This window comes from Dama dama, chromosome 18 (assembly GCF_033118175.1).
Source record: "Dama dama isolate Ldn47 chromosome 18, ASM3311817v1, whole genome shotgun sequence".
In the NCBI taxonomy this organism is placed as follows: Eukaryota; Metazoa; Chordata; class Mammalia; order Artiodactyla; family Cervidae; genus Dama; species Dama dama.
The window spans coordinates 107,101,848-107,115,424 of record NC_083698.1 but is presented as its reverse complement, the minus strand read 5'-3'; the positions used below and the strand labels follow the sequence as shown (position 1 = coordinate 107,115,424).

The 13,577-nt window shown below is 58.8% G+C and overlaps 1 protein-coding gene across 7 annotated transcripts; it reads right to left on the bottom strand.

Annotated features, from left to right (window-relative positions):
• Positions 1–5,518: 5,518 nt before the first annotated feature.
• LOC133072618 (zinc finger and SCAN domain-containing protein 2) lies at positions 5,519–10,549 on the bottom strand. Of its 7 annotated transcripts, none has more exons than XM_061166062.1 (4): positions 10,371–10,549; positions 6,746–8,688; positions 6,359–6,570; positions 5,519–6,179 (listed from the first exon to the last, which is right to left on the bottom strand). In XM_061166062.1, exon 2 carries the CDS (start codon positions 8,658–8,660, stop codon positions 8,049–8,051), a length of 612 nt encoding a protein of 203 aa, XP_061022045.1. In that variant the 5' UTR covers positions 8,661–8,688; positions 10,371–10,549; the 3' UTR covers positions 5,519–6,179; positions 6,359–6,570; positions 6,746–8,048. The 7 variants fall into 7 exon arrangements, with proteins under 7 accessions (XP_061022045.1, XP_061022044.1, XP_061022042.1 ...); XM_061166061.1 differs by having other exon boundaries at positions 6,359–6,520; XM_061166059.1 differs by having other exon boundaries at positions 6,359–6,935; positions 7,772–8,688.
• Between the last annotated feature and the right edge of the window lie 3,028 nt (positions 10,550–13,577).

Here is a 13,577-nt window from a genome sequence, read left to right as displayed (position 1 = left end):
TTCACAGAATACAACTGCTCAATGATACCTATTTTTTTTAATATCATCTCATAAGTGGGACTGTTGTATTCACTGGCTCTGTCTGTTGATTTTCTTATATTGCAAGATTTCTTGAATATACCCGGAGTGATGGCCAAGAGAACAGTCCCCCTTTATATAACCCTCTCCAGGCATTCGGGAGAAGTGACTGCAAATATTAACATACACCAACCACGCAGAGGTCATGGGAACAGAAAGAAGGTCCAAAGGGGATTTTTTTGTTGTTGTTCCAACTCCAGCACCCTACCCAGAGCTCGAATCCAGTCAAAACCAACATGCCTTCCACCTACCCTGGGGCGGGGCGGGGCAGCAGAGAGATTTGCACATTAAAGTGAGGGAGAAACCAGAGTCCAGGGCTGGACTGGTCAGACCCCGGAGCCTGTCAGCTGACCCTCCCTCAGGGAACACGTGCTCAGGCGTCTCCGAGTTCCCCGGACTGGAACTTTCGGTGGAGCCACTGGGCCTGCGCCTGGGATGCCAGCTCCAGGCTCACAGGTCACATGGGAAGCGCGGGGAGAATGAGCTCCGTCCGAGGGACAGTGACTAGTCACATCAATCCTGTCCCTGGGATCCTGCAGCTGGAATAAAGAGGGGCGCGCAGAGCAGGCTGTCGGGGGCGTTGGCAGAGAAAACAAGGCAGCTGGCCCGCTGAGCCAGCACAGAGACGAGGTGGGAAAGCGGGGGCCAGCGTCCTGCTCCACCAGCCTGACACAGGCTGTTACACACAGGCCAAGCGCTCCCCAGCCCCCAGGACTCTCCAGGGCCCATTCTTCCTCCAGGAGCCCACAGCGCACCCCCCAGTCATTTCTGGGGGTGCTCGTGTGCACTGGAGGCTGCCTGTCCCCTCTTTCCCCCAGCCGCTGTCTCTGCCACCTCTCGGGACCCACGGGCACCATCACACCACCCCGCTCCCGAACCCCTCAGGCCCCACACCTGGACACAGTCCCTGCTGCTCCTGTAAACTCAGGCTCTCCTGAACCCATGCGCCTGAACCCTGATCTGGGATGCTGCTTGTCTGCTAGCAGGTTTCCCGGGGTGGGGAAAGACCAGCTCAGCCCTAGGGGTCTTTTCCACATCTCAGAACCCAGTCCCCTCATGCTCTGCCTAACAATAGCCTTTCAAAAATGATTAGTACTGAAACAGATCGCCAGCCCAGGTTGGATGCATGAGACAAGTGCTCAGGGCTGGTGCACTGGGATGACCCAGAGGGATGGGATGGGGAGGGAGGTGGGAGGGGGGATCAGGATGGGGAACACATGTAAATCCATGGCTGATTCATGCCAATGTATGGCAAAAACCACTACAATATTGTAAAGAAATTAGCCTCCAACTAATAAAAATAATTGGGAAAATAAAATAAAATAAAAATGATTAGTATTAAACACAAACGGCTTCCCAGGTGGCGCTGGTGGTATATAACCAACCTGCCAAGGTAGAAGAGGTGAGAGATGCGGGTTCCATCCCTGGGTGGGGAAGATCCCTTGGAGGCGGGCATGGTAACCCACTCCAGTACTCTTGCCTGGAGAATCCCATGGACAGAGGAGCCTGGCGGGCTATAGTCCACAGGGTCACAAAGAGTCGGACACGACTGAAGCAGCTTAGCACGCATGCCCAAACACAACAAGCTAACATTGCTGGTCTGAAGCATCTCTGTTTGAAATGCTACCTAAGTCTAAGGCTGGCATGAGAAAAGCAGTGGTTGTCTGTTCTACGTGGGTTTCACCACCTCACAAAGGACACAACCACCACCAATCTGTCCACCAGCGCTCTCTGATGAAAACCTACAGCAGCAGGCAGAACTCAATACTAGTCATGATCTCGTCTGCGCGAGATGCTTTGAGCGTGTCATTGAGCGTGCATGTCTCAGCGACACTGCCTTAGATTGAGGTCCTAAGAAGTGGAGCCTGAGCCAAAGATTCTATTCGAGGGGAATGAGAAGTGTTGGGAGGGGCTCTCTGGAGAAGGGGAGTGGGACACAGGCTCAGGTGAGGGAAGGAGCCAGGGATGTGGTCTCAGCTGGAGCACAGAGTCGCCTGACCCCCAGCACAGGCTGCCCTCAGATCTGGCCCCACACCCGGACACAGTGACTGCTGGGTCAGCACTCGCTCGCAGTGGTGGGGATGGTCTGGGAGCAGCCCCCAGGCTAGGCATCTGTGAACCTTAGCAGTCAGCGCTGGAAGCAGCTTGCACACGGAATCCACAGGGTCCCGGCAGCCTCCAGCGCAGACATCCTCTCACCTGGGCGTTACTAGGGTGAGGAGAGGGAGGCTTAGCGATGCTTCAAAGGAGGTAAAGAGGGGACTCAGGGAGGACGCAGCAACGGGGTGGAGGAGCTGCTCTGCTTTCTCAGGACCCGCCCTTTCCTGGACCTTTCTCTCCTGTGCTGTGCTCTGGACTGATGGAAAATTCTCATAAAGCCAGGCTGGCCAGGCCAGGCTGGGCCCCGCCGATGAATGCTCTGGTCTCTGGGGACGTGGGACAGAGGGGCATTGTGTCTGGGATCCTGGATCCTGGAGGATCCTGGAGGTGGAGACAGAGTCTTGTCTCTACACCCCACAAGCTGCCTAAGACAAATGACATGCTTCAGTCCCCCCGCCCACACTTTGAACATGGCATGTCAGAGTCAAAAAGCCCACCCGAGAGAGGTGGGAAAGTGAGGTGGGGCAGACCACCTGCACAAACGACAGCCTGGACCTCTTGTTAAAGGGCCGTTTCTGATTAGAGTTGGGAGGGGGCTGCAATTTTGCAGTCGTAACAAACTACGGGGTTGCTGGGCAGAGCAGGGGTGCTAGACTGCCACCTGGAGTCCACTCGCCCACTCTCTCAACTCTGGTTTTCCCTGGTGATTCGTCCCTTCCCCCTCCACACACACACACCATGGCCTCCAGGTGGAGCTGAGCCTCTCGGGGCGGCATGTGCCCAGGCCAGGCCGTCCAACATATGGCCCTCCTCGGATCTGGTGGAGCCACTGCTCTGGCAACAAGCATCAACGGATGCCGGCCGAGGACGGTCAGCCCTGCAGCTGGTTCTGACCCCAGGGAAAGAACTGAGCCTGGGCAAGCAGAAGGCAGAGCTGCTGCCCACTCCTTCCTGCCCTGCGAGACAAGGAGGCAGCAGAGAGGGAGATGGGCTGGGTCCCGGCCTCACGGTCAAGCCCCCTCCCTTCTCAGTTACAGATCCCACAGTTCCCCTTTAAGGTGTCAGTGGATCTGAGTTGAATGAAGTTCCTGCTTTGACTCACCCTGATCTGAGCCAGGTCTCCCAGGCCCTTGTCCACGAGTTACCCTGACTTGGGACCCTCATCAGCTGATAGAGACAATTGATGCAGCCCCAGGTCTGAGTCAAAAAGTGAGGCATGGAAGGAAGGTTCTGGAATGAGCCCATGGCCGTGACCAGGCCCAGCCCTCACCAGGGGCAGGAGGGGAAATCACTCATCCAAGTCTTGGCAACCTGGCGGCGGGCCTGGCCCAACCCCAGGCTCCAGCGCCTTCTGCGGCAGGAGACTCCGGGCTGTGAAGCGAAGTGTCAGCGGCCGGGCCCGCCTTTGCTGACCCGGCCCTGCCTCTGAGTGGTCTCTGCAGTGCACGCGGTTTGCACACATGCTCATTCGAGTCTCACAACCCCTGACGTAGGAGGAGCAGGAAAGAAGACCCGAGTCAGGAGAGAGACAGGACCGGCCAGGGCCTCCCAGTGGGGATGGGCTGGTGCCCAGGCATCCCGGAGCTCAGGGACCGGCAGAGGGAACCACCTCGAAGGTTCTCAGCAGTTCTGCCTGGCCGCCAGCTGGGCAAGCTGCAGGGGCTTACTCCAAGGCGCCCCGATGTCTATCTATTATCCAATTCCAGTAGCGGTCATTATCCAGCTGGGGGGAGCCCAAGCTGACCCACTGTTGTGACTTTGGAGCTCCATGACCTTGAACATAACCCCCTCAGGGTGGGGGAAAATGAAGGAGGCCGAGGTAGAGGCTTCCCTGCTCCCAGCTGAGCTCAAATGACCACTCCTCACACGAGCTGATGTCAAGAAAACATCAATTCCCGTTAGTCAGCTGCGACAGGCGTCGGTGACCTAGGGAGACATCCAGCCTGGACGTCCAATGCCACACACTCCTGAGGAGCCAGACCCAGTGAGGGTTGGGGGGGGTGGTGCAGGGGGACGGGGTCTCTCCTGTCCCACTGCCCCAAGGAGGGGAGAACCCGAGGCCTCCCTTGACCTCCCATTATTGTCCAGGAGACCAGCCCACAGCCCAGTAAAACGCACTCAGTGGGCACACCTCCCCCCGGCCTCCCAGCCCACGGCCTCCAGCCCTGGACCCACCAGCCAGTGGGCAACTACTTCCTGGGTGTATGAGCCCAGCCCTGCACTAGACCCTGCCGGGGTTCAAGAAGGAAGGACGCGGCCCTTGCCTTCAGGGAGCCCCCCGTCTCAGCGGAGGTCTCACGCACACAGAGGAAACCGGAGTATAAGCCTGCACATACCTCTCAGGGGAGAGATGGTGTGTTAACTCAGGGACTGTTTCGAGGACGGAGGAGTGTGTGCTAGGTGGTTCTGGAAGGCAGGCCTGGCGGAGAAGAGGGCTTAGGAGGGTGGAGCGGAGGTGGGCGGAGGGGCACAGGTCAGACCAGCACCAGGGGAGGCAGGAGATGAGCAGAGCAGAGGCGTCTGCAAGGGTGCCCCCAGGTGGGCCAAGGACCCAAGTGAGGGGAGTTCCAGAAGCACAGGGCCTTGTTCTCTGACCCCCGCAGAGCGGCCTGTTATCCCAGAAGCCAGTGTATGGCAGGTGGTCGGTAAGAACCCACGTGCAAACTGCACCGGAGACCCATAGGGGCCCCCCAACAACCCTGCCTGAACCCCAGCTCAGCTCTGGGATGCCACCCCCCCCCCCCCATCTCAACACAACTCCCCTGAGTCCTGGCACTCAGATCCCTGGGATTTGACCTACATGTCATAACTAAAGGCCTCTCCCACCCTCCGAGGGTTTCACTCCCCAAAACCCACCTTACAAAGTCTGGTTGTCCTCAAAACCCCAGCCTGGCTGTAGTGGGTCCCCTCTTTTCTGAGGGGTGGTTCATTCTGGGGAGGCCAGGGAGCTCCAGGCCAGGTGTGAAGCCCGGAGGAGCCCTCACCCTGCAGCCGGCCCCAGCCTCGCCTTCCTCTTGTTCCTCTGTGCCCTGCAGACACACGGAAGCTTGTCTGCCAGCCTCTCTCCCTGCCCAGAGCTGGCGGGCACCAGCAGGGAGGTACCACTTCCTCCCCAGCCTCCCTCCTCGCCCTCTCTGCATCATGCTGAGCCAGCACTCAGGAAGCCAGAACAAGCAACCCCAAACCAGAGAAGAGTAGACCATCCCCCCGGAGCTTCCCAATGATGACAGCGGCTGGGGAAGGGGACTGAGTCTCCTGACGTGCCGTCTGTGGGGTGTGGGAGAAGACAGTGGCTACCCGGGGCCCCTCCTCAGAATTCTTTATTCCTGAAAAGGGAAGAAAGGTCAATGGGCGCGGAATGGGGGAAACGAAAAGTGACTCGAACGAAGACCCTGACCCAGGACTCTGTGTCAGCTCAGGAAGGAGCGGCGGGCTAGCCCCAGGGCCTGGGGATCTCGGCCTGGAGTCCCGGAGCTCCAGGAATCCCTCGTAGATTCTGCGTCCCCGTGAGTATGTGCGTCTTCCTGGGGAGAAGGTTCATAATCTTTGCCATCTTGTCAGAGGGCTTCGTGAGCCCAAAAGTGTGTAGAAACGACTGCCCTGAAAGGAGAGGGAAGCCTGCAGGCGTGTTCATCCCTGGGGGGTGGTCTTGCCTCTGGAGCTGGGTGTCTGCTTCCACGTTTCCTGTCTGTGGTGGGCCAGGCAGGAGCACAGAAGTGGGCTCCCCACACAGGCACCATCGCTGCTACCACGGGAGAGGCCGGGCAGCCAGGACCACCTCATCTTCAGCCGTGACTCCCAGCAGGCCAGGGGAGTTTTTCCGCCAAGTCACAGAGTCTGTCTCCGATTCCAGGCTCCATCAGACCCTCTGCCTTCACCTCCCGAGGTAGGTCTTCTTAGGGGACACGGCCTCATGCTGGGGCGCAGGCCCAGGGCCCCATTCTGAGTCTCTGTGTCAGAGGAGCCCTGCACACTGCCCAGAGCTCCTGACCACTCCACATCTGTGCATAAAGACGAAGAAACCAGGGTCAGGTCTCGGGTGGAACATGGCCCCGCCCAGCACCCCCCCCCCACCTCAGCCAGGGCTAGGAGGGAGCAGTCATGGGCCCCCTGCACCCAGTCCAGGGTTTTGCATCCTCTTAGCCCCTACCAAGCAGCCCAGGATTATAATCCCATTTACCAATGAGACATCGTGGGTTCAGGGTACTTGGTCACTTGGTTCCAGATGTCCCCGGTCCCGACTTAATCTCTTAATCTCCACCACTAAGCACTAGTCCACACTGCAACAGCCACCGAAGGGTGGCAGGCAGAGGACAAGTGATCCCCGAGAAGCCACATGGCTCTAAGGAAAGGGGGGAGGGCAGAGACGGGTCTCCAGCACTGAGCAGCAGCCTGGGTGTGGAGCAAGGGCCCTGTGGGGGCAGGTCCTCTGCCAGCCCCCAACCGCTTTCTTCCCAACCCACCACCCAGGAGGCCACGTCCCCTACAGACACCCATATCTCCCACCAACACCCCTGCCCATGCTCCTACCACATGGTCCCGCTTCCTCAAAGCGCCATTTTCCCACCTGTAGGAGCATCTCTTAATGATGGTACAGTAGATACAGGGTCTTAGGGTCCAGAATCCAAAACGAGGTCCAGGCCTGCATTGCTGCACCACTAACTCCTGTGTGTGACCCAGGGCCAGCCTGGGGCTGCCTCACTTTCTTTGTCGACCACACGGCAGAGAAGCCCAAGCATCAGCCTGGAATCTGAGGCCTGGGGGACAGGTCATGGCTCGCCCCTTTCTCACTGCATGACTTTGGCCAAGCCTCTCGGGGGACCTCAATTCTCTTGCCTGGATGACCCCAGGACCCCGGTCCCACTTCCATCTTTCCTCCATGCTTCCAGTTGTCCTTGAACTGCACTCGGGCTCACTGGGCTCTTTCCATTAGACATTTTGGTGTCCCCTCCCCTTGCTACAAATCCTTTTTTAGAGCAAATACAAGCCTCCAAGTTCGGACCCCCACCTTAGAAATCTTCCACACTCTATGGAAGGTTCTATGTTCCCTATGAGTCCCCAGGACCCAGCTCAAGCCATCAAATTGCCTTGGGTGTCGCCAGCCACTTCCCCACCCTCCAGAACACTTTCAGTCTGTTCCCTACGGTAGCAGGCATCACCCTGTATGAGCACCCCAGCGACAGGGCTATGCTCCTCCCAAGGACCCCACTCAGCACACAGCTTGGCACACTGGGGCACTCAATTAATGATGTCACCCCCTCTTATCTGCTAAACTTACAGTCCTCAGAACATCCCCGGGAGGAGGAGGCCCTCATCTTCAGCCCCTACTTATACAGAAGCAAACTGCGTCTTGAGGTGAAATGACTTCTCCAAGGTACTAAGGAGGAAGCACTTGTGCCAGGAGACCTTGGGACTGGGGGAGGCCTGAGGACTGTGGAGAGTGTCCTCTCTCCGGGCGGCTTTTAATTCTGGCATTCAGGGAATGAGGATCTTGTAAGACAATAGTCCTACACCGAGAAGCCCAGTCTGCCCCACCTTCCCCCACGTGACCCTCAACAAGCCCGAGAGGGCTCTGGTCAGCGCCAGGTCTCACCTGCTCTAAGCTGGGTGTGCCTGTGGAGGAACACCAACACAGGGGCCCAAAGCAGGCGTGTGCAGCCACCCGGAGGGTCCTGGAGGAGGAACGGAAGGAGGCGGCCCAAGCCCGGCAGCGGCCCGCTCCTTTTGAGACCCCCCAAGCCAGCCCTCACGGTCTCCCAGGATCCCATCCAGAGAGGGGGCCCCAGCCCAGCGGCATCTCCAGGGGTCACAGATGCGGCTCTGGGGCGGGAAACAGTCGGCGGCGGCGGCGGCGGCAGGTTCTGCGCGCATCAGAGCACGCGGCCTAAATGGGCCGCCTGGCCCTCGGGCCCGTGGCCGTGACTGCGCTGGTGGGTCTTCAGCGAGCCCTCCCGCGCGAAGCTCTTGCCACAGCGGGCGCAAAAGTAGGGCCTGCGCTCCCCGAAGACGCCGGGGCGGCGCGGGTGCGGCGCGGGCATGCGCGCGTGGGTGCGCTGGTGGTTGAGCAGGAAGCGCGGCTCGCGGAAGCAGCGGCCGCACTGCGCGCACTGGTGCGGCTTCTCGCCGCTGTGGATGCGCTGGTGGGTGAGCAGGTTCTGCTTGAGGCTGAAGCAGCGCCCGCACTCGGGGCAGGGGAAGGGCCGCTCGCCCGTGTGGGTGCGCTGATGGACCTCTAGGTTGTGCTTGACGCTGAAGGCCTTGCCGCACTCCGGGCACACGAAGGCGGCTGCGCGGCCCGCCCCGGCGTGCGCCTTCTGGTGCCGCACCAGGCTGGGCTGCTGGGCGAAGGTCTGGCCACACAGCGGGCAGCGGTGCGGCTGCTCCTCCGCCGGGTGGTGGATGACCAGGCCTCGATCGTCCCCCAGGCCCTCCTCCCCGTCCCCCGCAGGGGACCCGCCCCCGGAGGATGCCAGCTCGGTCATGGGCACGTCCGGCTGCAATCACCGGCCCCTGAGGAGGCAGAAACAGAGAGAGGAGTCAGAGGGCACCCGAGGGTTGGCCAGCCCCCAGCCTCAGTGCCCATCATTCCCCAGTCTTGTTCGAGCCAGTGTCCCCCTGCTGGAATGTCCTTCTTTCTTCTCTACCCCTTAATTACATCCTACCCCTCCTTCGGGCCTTTCTCAAATGACCCCTCCTGCTAGAAGCCTTCCTTGACCCCTCCAGCCTCTTTTGAGCCACGTGGCCCAACCCTGTGACCCTCATGCATCACACAGCACACAGGGGCAATCATGCCACTTCTGTCTCCCTAACCTGTGGGCATCTTAAGGACAGGCCTGCTTCCTTTTATGACCCACATCAAACGCTGTGCCTACCACACAAGGCACAGAATAAATGCCGATGAGTAATACTCAGGAGCTTCCAGTCTTATAAGTTGTCCTGAACCAGGGTGCACCTTATCCCTCCAAACAGAGTCTCAAGGAGGAGGGGAGGGACAGACATCCCCAATCTGGAGGGGAGGGTGGGGTCGACAGTGATTTAAAGATATTTTTGCAAAGCTTAGAAGAAACAAAACAAAAGCCCTGTAAACTTGAAAGTAACCTCAGTTAAACATTAAAGGCAGCAGCTCTTTGTTTATCAAAATGAGGCATGCCTGTAAAAGGTTTGCAAGTCACTGAACCACAGTGTGAGCTCGCAGGGGGCGGGTCTCAGCTTGATTCCTCTTGGCATCCCCCCAGCAAAGCCTGGCCCAAGGCTGAGGAACACTCAACAGCTCAACAAACAGCCCCAAGTTCAGTTCCATCTCCTTCTCCTGCTGCTTCTCCTAAGGATCCTCTTTCCCCAGGGCACTGTGTCCCTGTTAAATTGTTGCCCACAACACCCTGAGGAAGGGGCAGGCTTATGGAACCCCAATTTATAGATGGGGAAACTGAGGCTCAGTGAGGTCGACTTACTTGCCCAAGGTCGCCCAGCAAGGTGAACCAGGACTAGGCTGTAAATTTCCTCATTGTCAAAAGTTCTTCTCAATGTCCTAGCTGCACACCAGCTAAGCGTCCCTCAAAACACACACACACACACACACACACACACACACAGAAGACCACCACTCTCCCGGCCACCACAGGTCATCAGGACCCAAAGGACCACTGCTTCTGTGGGGTGCTGTCTGTGGCCAACACCCTCATGCCTCCCCAAACCCTGGGTTCCAGCTCCTGCAGAGCAGTAAGGCCTGCTTCGAGGGGCCGAGCTGACCTCCCCCCAGGCTTTCCCCCGCCCCTATCAGGGAAGCCTCCTGGCCCTTCACCTGGACCTCCATGCAGGCCTTCACTCTTCCAGATCTCCCTGCTTACCACCACCTCAGTGGACCTACCAGCAGAGTGGGGTCCCAGAGGTACCCCCTCTGTCTTCTCCTGCCCTCAGGCCCCCGGTGGAACACCACTCATCCCGGGGAAGGGGACAAGGACTACTTGCAACAGACCCCACCCCCAACTCTTTCCCCAGACAGCTGCACGGCCGTTTGCAAAGACAGATCATCTCTGTCCCCTTGGGCCAATCTCAGCTTGGCCTTGTCTCTGAGCCGCCTCCCCACTCCCCCAGCTATACCCCTGGCCGAGGGCCCCGCCCGCCGAGAGGGTCTCAGGCCACGGTCCCCAGTCTCTCCGGCGGCAAGTTCCTCCATCCCATCCCGCACTCACAGCCCAGGCGGCGCCCCAGGTCCTCCGGCCTCCAGCAGTGGCTCTTTCCTCGAGTCTGCGCTGCCCAAGGCAAATACGGTAACTCTCCGCAACGCCTCCGGGGGCCCCTTCTCCCTCACCCCCAGAAAGACGGCCAACCTCCAGCACCGCTCTTCTTATCAGACCGCGGCATGAATCGGAAGAGCTGACCCCACCCACCCGACCCCCCGCACACAACCTTGCCAGCTCCTCGGGCCAGAGCGAGATCCTGGAGAAATATGGTAAACTCTGCGTCGCAACCCCACCCCCACGAAAATATGTAGGCCTCCCACTCTGCTGCAGCAACCCACCCCATTCCGCTGCAAGCGCTGGCTCCCTTAGGGAATTCGTGCAACCCACCCCGCTCCCGCAACGCCGGGGGTAGGGGGAGAAACCACGCCACCCCAGATAAATACGTAATTAAGTCTCGGCGCTCGCCACTCCCGGAAAGGGTCTGCGCGGCTCCCGGCAAATACGGTAGCGCGCCCGCAGTAACCCGCCCCCAAGGGTCCGGCACCGGCCGGGGTAAATACGGTAATCTCCCGCCGCGGCCTCCGCCCCGGACCCGGCCCGGGACTCGCGAGGCGCCGCCTCCCCGCAGCCCGCCGCTCCTCCGCAGCGCCGCAGCCGCCAACCTCGCCGCAGCCGCACAGCAGCCCCGTGAGGCTGGGAGGTCTAACTCTCCCACAGCCTGGCTGGAGCACCGAGGAGGCCTGCGAGCGGGGCTCCCGCCAGGGGCAAGACAAGGAACCAGGCGGAGGGCCGATCCGGGGGTGGGGTCAGGATGCCCAGGCGGGCGGGCGGGTCGCCCCGGGTCCCCTTGCCCCAGCCATTCCCGGTTCAGGATTCCCCGAGGCCCCCCATCAAGCAATTAGAGCAGTCTCGCATCCCTCATCCTACGGCTGTGCTGTGCTTGGTCGCTCAGTCGTGTCAGACTCTTTGCGGCCCCATCCATAGACTGTAGGCCGCCAGGCTCCTCCGTCCATGGTGCTTCTCCAGGCAAGAATACTGGAGTGTGTTGCCATTCCCTTCTCCAGGGGGTCTCCCCCCACCCAGAGATTGAACCAGGGTCTCCCGCAGTGTAGGTGGATTCTTTACCGTCTGAGCCACCAGAGCAGCCGACCTACTCTAGTTAGGCCCACAGACTGGCGCCAGCGTCTGGGAAGCTGGGTCTGGGGGGCGTGGGAGGGACAAAGCCTTTCCTTGCAAGAGAGAGAAAGCGGTGAACGCAGGAAACTGTCCCCCCACCCCCACCCCCGGGGAACCTTTCTGAGCAGGGGCTTCATGGGTGGGAGACCGAGCCCAGCCTACCACCAGGTTATGCCATCAGGATGACTGGGTGGAATAGAAGAGACACTTATTCCCCTACCATGCCATCCTTCCCACAAAGGAGCCCATTACAGTCAAACTAAAGACAGCCCATGCAAGAGCCACTTATAACACCCTGGGGAGGCAGCTGGTGTGGGCAGAGCTAGGCTGAATTCCAGCTTCCAAATGTCACTTAATAATACACCTTACCTAGGCATTACTCCTCTCATTACAAAGCCCTTTCCCATGTATTATCTCGCAGCAGCCTTCCAATAACCAGTGCCGGCTGAACCATACAAGTGTTATTATCCCATTTCATAGATGGGAAAATAAAATAAAATTGAAACACAGAGCAACTCTGCCAACACCCCACCCCCGCCTCTCCCCGTCCCCCCTTCCCCCACTGCTTCACATGGCAGAGTCCAGGTGGAAAGGCAGGCCCAGCTCTCTCTCCTTGGCATCGCCCTGGTCCCTCAACAGAGAAACAGAAACAGCATGCTTACCAGGATCAGAAGGAATAATCTCATCCCAAAGGGGAAAATACCTCCAAATTTACATTTTACAGATGAAGAAACTGAGGCTGGAGAAGGAAAATGATTTTTTAAATTAAAAGTGCTAGAGGAAAAAAAAAAAAAGTGCTAGAGGAACATTCTGGGCTTCCCAGGTGGCACTAGTGGTAAAGAACCCTGTCTGCCAATGCAGGAGACATAAGAGACTCAGGTTGAATTCCTGGGTCAGGAAGAGCCCCTGGAGGAGGACAAGGCAACTCACTCCAGTATATTCTTGCCTAGAGAATCCCATGGACAGAGGAGCCTGGTGGTGGGAGAGGCAGGACAAAAAGAGTCAGAAAAGACTGAAGCGACTTAGCATGCAAGCACTCATGCAGAGGAATATCAGTTGGCCCTTTCTGCCCTGGCCCTCTGCAGCTGCTGCTGCTGCTAAGTCACATCAGTCGTGTCCGACTCTGTGCGACCCCATAGACGGCAGCCCACCAGGCTCTGCCGTCCCTGGTGGATAAAACTGCTAGGATTCCAGAAGGTCCAGGCAGGGCTCCTTACAGCAGACAGTGGGTATGGCTGTTGGGGTGGCGTTATCCCTGATGAAGGCTTCTGGGAGGCACAAGCCTCCCAGCCTCTGGAGGTGCCCCCCGTAGCCCTACGGGCACCCCAGGTGCCTTCCAGGGCCTGGGAAATGAATTCCAGGTGGGGGTCCATCTGGGAGTAAAACCAGTCTCTCACTCCTGACACCAGCTTTCACAGCTCACCCCGTGGACCAGTTCACCGCAGCCGGTCCCCTCTTGGGTACTCTCAGCCTCTGAAGGACCCACCCCCATCCACACTCCTCCGGTAGCCCCTCACTGAGGTTTGTGGAGCTCCACAGGAGAGACACCCCAAGGAGATTGGTATTTCAAATAGAGTCAATGGTGGGGGCAGAATGCTGGGAAAGCCAAAGACGTGAAACCACCAGGGCAGATGTTTACTCCAGCGCCAAGTGTAGATCTCCCACGGCATTGACGAAAGGACCCTCTAACCACTGACGATAACCCACACCCACACCCCACCTGGCCCATGGAGCTCGGTTCATGAACAGCCACGCCACCCAGCTCTCTTTGGTTGCAAACGTCACCTGCCAGAGCGAACAGCTTTCATCTCTCCCACAGGCTACAGGAGAAATGGGAACACTTAGGAAATGACCAGATTTCTCAAAAGCAAAACAGTATACCTGAGGACGTCACCCTTATTTTTAGCAGCTGTGCCATATTTCTGGGTAAGCTACATAGAAAGGGAAGGAACACAGCCGGGGTCGGGGTAGTGGAGGCAGACAACACCACCTCAAACTCGTCACTCTCAGCAAAATGCCCAGGGCTCCGGGAAGCCTCCT